This window comes from Linepithema humile, chromosome 3, assembly GCF_040581485.1.
Source record: "Linepithema humile isolate Giens D197 chromosome 3, Lhum_UNIL_v1.0, whole genome shotgun sequence".
Classification (NCBI taxonomy): Eukaryota; Metazoa; Arthropoda; class Insecta; order Hymenoptera; family Formicidae; genus Linepithema; species Linepithema humile.
This window is the reverse complement of record NC_090130.1, coordinates 5180824-5190037: the sequence shown is the minus strand read 5'-3', so window position 1 is coordinate 5190037 and position 9214 is coordinate 5180824. Positions and strand designations below refer to the sequence as shown.

The window sequence follows — 9214 nt, the reverse complement described above, 5'->3', positions numbered from 1 at the left end:
GTCTGTCAATCTATATACATTGATTTTTTTATATTTATCTTATTTCGAACAATTTGAAATGTGAAAAATTTACGTATCTGTTATAACCCTTTTTATTCACTAAAATCTCGCCATTTTTGTTAGTTTTTCTCTGAATACGTTCCTGTGTAAAGATTATTTTAGCGATTTTATAAAATATATGAAATTATGATTTAAAAAAGAAACATGTTTAACTTAATAATGTTATTTAAAAAATAGAAAAATACTTTTGCTGATCTTTCATCATCTTTTCAACTTTATCTGCAGCATCTTTCATAATGTTTCATTATTGCAGGCTCTTTAGATTAGTTTCTTATCAACTTAGCAATTTTAACGTTAAACTTGGAAAACTTGCGGCGATGACCCGTGTGCGTCTGAAGATGCATTTTCAGAGATCGTTAGCGCAGGCGGATTAGCTTGGTTCCGTTCTGCTTACAGCGGAAAGATCCCCGGTCGTCGTCTCATTCCGTGTGTTCTCCACACTCTAATACCTTCTTTATATCAACGGCTCGTAACCAGGTTAATATTATCTAGCTCTCGATTGCGCGATTATCACGCGAGTGAAGTCGCGGAAACAGTACATTTTGTTGGTTCCACAAATTTTTCCTCTGTTCCAAATATATAAAAATACATTTACAATAGATAATCGCTAAAGTCTATACAAGAATAATTAAGTCAGCCTTAGCGTAAAACTTGTTGCGTGACTTTACATCTAAATGATAATAATCTAGATTGGTGATATTGATTTTAGAACTTTGTTTCATAGCTTTCTTTTAATTTAATAAAATTTTGTTTTTATAACTCTATTTTATAATATAATTTGTTATGCCATATGTTAGATATTCAATAAATAAATTAATTCAGAAAAACAAGCCTTATCAGAAGATGGTGTTGTGACGGTAATTTGTTTCATTATGAATGAAAACATTTCTTCCGTATTTATATCATATGAATATATCTTTATGTATGTGTATAATATACGGTGGATAAAACATGTAGCGTGTAACTAATGTTTGATGCGTGCTGGCATATTTCCGTTGCCTCGTTGGAACGTTATGTTCCGTTCTGACTACGTTATAATTTTAATCGCTATACGCAAGCATGGTAATTAATATCCCATCTCATTTTATTTTATTAAATGATCAGAAGAGGATGAATGTATCGATTTAAATATTGATTTGTCTAAATCGCTTTAAAAAAATTGTTGTTGACGCAAAGCGAAAATGATTATGTGCAAAAATATTGCTGGCTTGCATGGTAGTTTAACAATATTGAGTGAAAGTATCAACAAAATTAAACACGAACATCGCTCGAATGCTTGCACTGAATTTCACATTTAAACTCGACATTTCTCATCCAAAGTTTCAACAATGAGAACAAAGTATCCGCGATACGATCGTACGCGTGCATGCACGCGCTATTTTCTCACGCGCAAACCGTATTATGTTTTTACTGATCGTGATATCCACGTGATACATGCAATCGAGTGCACTCGATGCACAGGCGGATTTAAAAAATGCATTAGGAATGGTCATTAACACTAAAAATCAGGTTTAAAATAAGAGCAAGAAATAAATTGTTACAATTTGCATTACTTTCTACGAGAAGATAATCTGTGAATAATAAAAGAAATAAAAACTAATATGATATTGTTAAAATATTTATAAACATTAATAACGCCACTTGATTTTTGCGAGGTTTACTGCGAAAATTATACAGTTGACTATAGCCGCAATGAATACAATTATTTTTTTTATACATTTTTTTAGAATAGAAGCGTGATAAATGCATAAATGCATATTGATGCAGGTTTGGAAGTTACTGTGGCATATCATCGAGGGCTTCCCAGAATCACGGTGCCTCTTCCATCCAGAAGAGAACATTGCTCGTTCACAATGAAGCCAATAACGCATACGGTTGGCAATTTTATAGATATGTTAAAAACAGAGGATCGTGGCATCGATCGAGCATGCATAACATCGCTAGGTGAGATATCGTGGCTAACTAATTCATTTCCTTAATGGCTAATTGATGGAAGCATTAAAGTCAGATAACCGAGTCAAAATAGTTTTTCGCATAATAGTGCAAGATAAGAAATTTGATCGTTTTTCAGATGGCATCAGGATAGCTTCCAGTAACACGATAGAATCTCTTTTAGAAGAGGATTTCAAATTAATCATAAACGATAACGAATATGTTGTCACGCCGCCGTTACAAGAAAGGTGCACGACAGTGAGTTATCATATAACGACGAGTTTTTCCACCGACTTTATGTTTATATTAAAACTTTGAACAATTAATATTTCAATCAATTGTAGTTTTTGCTTGTCAAGTTTTGCTTCACATTTTCTTGTTGAACCATCACGTCTCACAAATATATCGACATATGTCTGTCACCTTTGCAGGAGGATCTACAGAAACTTGGAGACGTACAAGCACTCGTGAATCAACTACACGAGGCGTTCAACGTGCGAGAATATCAAGTCGACATGGAGAGATCAGCTCTCGCCGAACTGGAAGATATTAGATTACAGCTAGTACCTTTGGAGCAGGTAAAAACGCTAAAATAATAATCATTAAGTTATATGTAGATTGCGGCATACGCGGCGTAAGAATATCGGTGCGAAGTAGTAATTAGATTTGCTAATTGATTTGATGATAATTAAATGAAGCGCACGCACCAACGAATTAACCGTCTTAAAGGCGGACGGCACTTCTATTGTTCATTCTTTTTTCACCGCGCCCGCGGCTATGGTTTTACGACTCTTCTTAATTGCCATATTCTTGAGCGTTCTAATTAGCACACCTGCGTCGCGCTTCGCACACGTGACCGAACGAGCAGCGATACTTTTCTAAACCCGCTTTGTGCTCACCGCGCTCGTTATATTTGCAGTTATGCAACGCGACGAGAAGAGAATTTCTGAAAAGTATTTCTCGCGCCTATTTTTTTTTTTTTATGATATAATGAAGCAAGAAAAGTACAAGTTTTTACACATTTCATTATTGTCTTATATTATTTGCTCTACTTTTTTCCTCGCTACATGAAATACGAGGTAGCTAAAATATCTTCGCTGTGAGAAATTACGATATAAATGGGTGAAACAGTTAAGTGATTCATATAAAATTTATATTTCTTTTTTATTTCGTAATTTTTCTCTTGATTATTTTAGAAATTGCAAGAGATACAAAACGCTGCTTCGAAGAGGGCAAATTTCTTCGTCTGGACGTTCCTAATTATGATGTCTATCCAATTCGGGGCATTAGCTAGATTAACTTGGTGGGAATACTCGTGGGATATAATGGAACCCGTAACTTATTTCGTAACTTACGGCACTACTATGATGTGGTTCATTTATTACCTCGTCACCAGACAGGTTGGATATATATACTATATATATATATATTTGTATAAAAGAAATTTGCATAAAAATATTACAAATGATGAAAAATTATTATTAAAATTGTATCTCGATGCTACTTAACTATTATTCTCTACCTTCACATAGGAATACATGTTGCCGGATGTGTTAAATAGACGTCACCTCATTGTGCTTCATAGAAGAGCGCGGAAAATCGGTCTCGATCTCAACTTATACAATTCACTGAAGGAGCGGGCCTACGAATTAGAAACCACTTTGAAAATTATTCGCGGCCCTCTGCACGATTATAAGACTCAACTGCAGCGAAAGCAACGTTCTAGATCCAGTTCCAGCAGCTCAAGATCACCAAGTTCCTCGCCTAGTCCCAGTCCTCGTCGAGAGGCATCCTACACATATTTATAGCGTGTGCAAACTCAAATGACCCAAACAAAATGTTAGCAATGTTGGCAGATTATTGTCAATCTGCCAACATTGCTAACTATTGACTGTTCGTTATGGTTCGAAATTGCACAACAATATATTTATTTATTATAATACACAAAGTCTCTTAAATTCATTATCAAGCATGGAACATCAACGCGTAAGTTAGTAAGAAAGGTGCGCGTTACACAAAAAAAGTCGAACAAGAGGTACCATCTATTCCAAGAGATAGAATTAAAAACACAAGCATAGAAATACACATGTGAAGGATTGCTATTCTCAACACCAACATTTGACTATCTGGGAATATTTCAACCCTTGTTTCATGACGTCTAGTGTACTTCTCTTTTACATTTTTCTCTAATGTCTTCCAAACAAGTCGACAACATTGATATTTGATAACCGCCATATTTTAATGTCTGGTAAACGCGCGTGATGAGATTTGGTTACCGCCGATATCACTTGGAAAATTAAGTCGAGATCTGAAATATCACTGCGGATTACTTTACACAACACCTTGACTAAATTTTATATTCCACGTTTGAGACGTTTCGGAATGTTCAGTTGCGACCTGACTTTAGAAATGTCTTTTTCGGAGCTGGTCTCTTGGTCGGACACCTCATCTATTAACACTATAATTTTGGTTTATTTTCGTCCGCGTAAAACAATATTTGTCGGATAAACCCTCCTTATCAGCTATTTCATAAGCCTCTGCATACCCATTCGCATAATTCAAGCACAGAAGGTTTCTATTTTTTTGAATCTCTCCCTCTATATTTTAGATACACCGCTCTCTTGTACCTTAAATCATAAATAGAATATCTTTCAGCGTCGCAACGCGTCACGGCAACCCAAGCTTTTAAATCAACTTTAGTTATGTATTATTTACAGGTTTTTTTCTTCCCTTTAGCATTTTTCATATTCTTCTCCATAAAAGTCTTGGTCCATGAATCTTGAAAATTTTCCCCAGTATTCTCGTTTTATTTTATCTATTCTTTGATGTTCACTCTGTTTCTCATCAGGACATATTTCTCTCAAGCTAGGTCAGTTTTATCACTTCTATACTTTAGGTATATTGCTCTTTTTTCGGCTGCCATTTTCTTAACTTCATTGGTTTGTGGTTTGTGGTTTGTGGTTTATTCTGTCAGAGTTAGTTTTCCTTTTACCTATCGCTTTATCTGTAGCTCTAACAATGTTGCAGGATATGTTCTGTCAAGCTTCTTTGACACCATCTCCTTTAGTGACTGGATTGTTGATTAATAAAAATGCACAATAATGATCTCTTCTTGTAAACTTCAATCAGTTGTAGTGTATATTCTGACCATTACATGATGCTGTGTATTTTATTAAATACTTTGTAATTTTATTAAATAGATCTCTAGGTTGGTATGTGTGATCATGTGATTCTATTTCTTGGCATATGTTTGTAAAATAAGTGTTCTTATTCTTAATAATGTATGCACATTCAATTTCTCTACTTATATTCCGGAATTCTACTTTCTCATGTTCTGTTCTAAACCGTTATGTGCTATTAGTCTTCTATCCTCTATTTTTGTTAAGGTTTTATCAGAAATTCAGTGTTTACGTTTCTCCTTTTTTTAACATTTGTTGTTTTTGAGTTGCATTAGAAACGCACAATTTTATTTTGTCCCATATTTGTTGCGGTGGTATATTATCACTGACAGCGGGCATTGTTTCTTTTATTGTCTGTTGAAACTCCGATACATTATTGGAGATTTCCATGTGACGAGGATACTGCAGTCTTATTGCTATTTTAAATGTTATGCGTAATCTCGCTACCAGTAGATTGTAATCTTATCCGCAAATCGTTCCAGGATATGTTCTTATTGTTGAGAAAGCAGATCTCCATCGAGAATTTGAAAGTATGAAATCTGTTTGGTTACGAGCTCCATTACAGGGTTACAGGGCTTGCTCACGTGTACAGCCTTTGTGGCAAAAAGTGTTCATGATGGTCAAATTGTTCTCTACAGCAAACTCTAGTAAACGCTTACCTTTCTCGTTTCTTACAATTTCGATATGCATAATTATTGTATATATATATTACATACAAAGTGGTATTATGACATACATCGACGTTGATGTTATTGTATATACACAGTTTTTCATAAAATCAACGAAATAGCTAATTTATTAATAATATAATTTAGTACTCTAAGTAAAGATAAGGATAAAAAGTTTATCTCTAAGTAAAAGAAGATATTTGAATAGCTATTACAATGTAAATATAATTTCAATACATGAACATTATTCTTTCCATTAATTTTACTGTTGAACATTTGCACAAATAAAAATCTATCCAAAAAACCACGATCCAAAGAAATATTAACAGTAGAAAAAATAGATTTATACACTTGCCTGCTCACTCTTATTGTCCTATGATATTAATGCTACTTACAAAAGTATTTAATGTTCCTTCAAAACTATCCATCAAAAATTTCTAATTCTTAGATAATCAAACTCTCTTTACTATACAGAATATTATATGATTAGAGAAGTAAAACGCACCACACTATCTCATTTAGCATCATTGCTCTTAATAGATGCAGCACGAATAATACTACTATTAGTGTTATGCTATTCTAAACAATATTCACGAAAGTATCATAATGTAAGAAACGCACATAGATTAAGCTTTTAAAACTAAAGAACTTCTCGCTTTCGTAAAATCTATCCGTCCGTTGAGATGGTTTGTTAAACTCATAATCAGCTTTATTTTTCTTATACTTATGCTAACAATCTAACAAAAAGGTAGAAAAGTTTAATAGAATTGTTCTATTCCGTGTTAATGCTACAAAAGCTATCTTTATAATCATTTATTTTGCCAAGATGTTAATTCCTGACTAGGTTCCTGACAATCTCCTGTCGAAATTAAAATATATTTAATTAAATGATTCTAAAGATAGCATCTTGTTAAATTTTTATGTCTCGTTATATTATTTTTTATGTAATGTTATAATTAAGAAATATTAAAATATATATATAGTATTGTATTTTTTTCGAACGGTCAGATAAGTTAAAATTTACTGTTAACATGTTAGATGCGCCAATGCTTTTTTACAACAGGAAATGAACCATAGAATATCATAGAAGATACATTCACACATGTAGGGCGTCTCAGCACTCTTTAGAGTTTATCCTACTTCTCACATCAATACAATTATACGTTTCAAACTAAAAATTAAAGACATTTACAAATTTGTAACGAGTAAGAAACGTAATTATCTAGTGTAGTGTGAATGAAAGTATTGCTTTCCTTCTGATCGTCACTGCACAACTACCTTCCTCAAATATTTTGTATTGTTCTTAGAGAATATTTCATATAAAAAGATTTTTGTACATATATAAATATACATAGATCCATACACGCATATATGTACATTACACATAAAATTTACACTATACTAGCATATTTTATTGTGAGTGATATTGCCTTAGTGCATTTCCTACAAGCTTCGACGCCTAATTCTCGATTGATGCATCAATAGATAATCAAAGTTAATTATGTTTAAGATTATTGTATATCAATATATATAGTATATATAATTACTTCTGAATCCTGATGTTAAAAGAAGAAATTACTTGTGGAATATTCACGCTATTCGCAAACTTGCCAATGCCAACTACTTCGTTTCACCAAATCGCACAAGAAAGCCGAAATCGAGCATTAAATTTAGCCGCTAAAATTGAACTGCTCGAAATAATTCTTTGTGACAAGTTTCACCAATTTTTTATATCTATTTTATATCAGCATATAATTTTTTAATATTCAAGCCATCGAAATTTGTGCGTCCAATTTGACGAATTTAATTAAAAATCTGATTCTGTATATAAAATCTAATTGATAAATGTATCCGTAAAAGAACAAGTGTCACCGAACAAATCTTACTATAAAATATACGAATCTCAAGAAATTTTATGTAGCGACTCTAAAAAACTATGCTTCAACAAGCGCACTTACAAATATTTATTTGTACTTTTACGTGTACATATTATTACAATTATGCATGAGTATGTATTCAAAGCGTGCTGTGATTTACGTCCAATGTATTTACTTCCATGTGAAGAGAAAGGAAAAGAGAAAAGAATGGAACAAAATATAAACATGCAACAATCACAGATCGAAATACAATTAAACCGTGTAATTAATCAATATCTATCCCTGTATCTGTCATTTATTTTTATTTTATTTCTTTTATATTTTATTCTACATAGATTAATATTTTTTTTAATTATCTTTTGCTATTATAATTTTTATTTAATCGCTTAAATAATCAAAAAATATTTACTGATAATTCTTTTTTAAATAAACCGTATGAGAATAACTTTTTTATAGAAACAAAATAAAATAATTTTTTATATAAATAGCGCTATAAACACTTGAACGCCCGATTGCGTCTACCGGCTCATTCCGAGTGACAAATATTTTTGGCGCCATTTATAGTGCCTAACCCTAACCTAATGAAAATGATCGTACCGATTAAAAGGTAACTAGTGTTTTCTTATTATATTTTTATATTTATATAAAATAGGAAGAAATTTGTCTGTATGAAATAAATCTATTTTTATTTTAGAGATGGAGTTATAGAAGACTGGGCCATTATAGATCTCCAAGGAGATCTAAAATTCGAAAAATCTGAAAATTTAGATAATCAATTAATCGGTGATCTTCACTTTACAAAAACTGGAGTACCGATTTTAATTATTGGAATTCATGTACTGCATGGAAAAGAAGTGACACTTGAGAAACCTTTGATTGTATTGGAAAAGCAGCATAGCAATACAGGAGATGAAATAATGGAAGAAGAATCTACTGTAAAGACAGAGTATATTGTAAAAGCTATTGTGAAGAAGAAACTAATGTTTAAATCAAGACCAAAACCTATAGTAACTAATGTTCCAAAACCTTGTTAAAATAGATCTATTGTATTTATTCTTATTACTTAAATAAATAAAACTTTTATTGTAAAAAAATGTTTTATTAATTTGTCAAAATTATTTTGTGTTTTGTGAATTAAGTTAACGCACTTAATAGTATAAGATTAATCTACACATTTAGCTTTAGATTGGATTAAATATTTATTACAATTATTACAGTTAGTCCTTCATCTCGCCTTCTTCATCCGATTCTTCCACTCCTCTTATATACATGACATTATTGCATCTGATTAATACTTCTCCGAGATTTCCAGTGCAATTACCATCTATATGTTCTTCAGTATTTGCTAACTGTAAATTCATATATCCATCCACTGAAACTAAGTAACCTTTATACTCATGACCCCACTTTAATTTCACCATCACTGGTTTTCCAGTTAAACCATTTAGAAATGGTTTGGGATTTACGGGCATTGTCGCAGCCATGGTAAAAATTTTGA

The 9214-nt window shown here is 32.2% G+C and overlaps 3 protein-coding genes across 4 annotated transcripts in view; 2 read left to right on the top strand and 1 right to left on the bottom strand.

Moving 5' to 3' along the window:
• The window catches only part of MCU (mitochondrial calcium uniporter), a 53154-nt gene extending 45181 nt beyond the window's left edge, over window positions 1-7973 (top strand). For both annotated transcript variants that reach the window (XM_012374425.2, XM_012374429.2), the window contains 5 exons: window positions 1828-2004; window positions 2132-2250; window positions 2424-2570; window positions 3189-3392; window positions 3525-7973. In XM_012374425.2, the coding sequence (XP_012229848.2) occupies window positions 1828-2004; window positions 2132-2250; window positions 2424-2570; window positions 3189-3392; window positions 3525-3800 (923 nt within the window). In that variant the 3' untranslated portion in view covers window positions 3801-7973. The remainder of the gene's footprint in view (window positions 1-1827; window positions 2005-2131; window positions 2251-2423; window positions 2571-3188; window positions 3393-3524) is intronic.
• Window positions 7974-8110: 137 nt separating this feature from the next.
• Window positions 8111-9208, top strand: LOC105676494 (chromosome transmission fidelity protein 8 homolog). The gene is made up of 2 exons (XM_012374437.2): window positions 8111-8323; window positions 8411-9208. The coding sequence occupies exons 1-2, from the start codon at window positions 8298-8300 to the stop codon at window positions 8748-8750; spliced, it is 366 nt and encodes a 121-aa protein (XP_012229860.2). The 5' UTR covers window positions 8111-8297; the 3' UTR covers window positions 8751-9208.
• Window positions 8897-9200, bottom strand: SmF (small ribonucleoprotein particle protein SmF). Its single transcript, XM_012374438.2, has one exon. The coding sequence runs from the start codon at window positions 9198-9200 to the stop codon at window positions 8934-8936; it is 267 nt and encodes an 88-aa protein (XP_012229861.1). The 3' UTR covers window positions 8897-8933.
• Window positions 9209-9214: the final 6 nt, after the last annotated feature.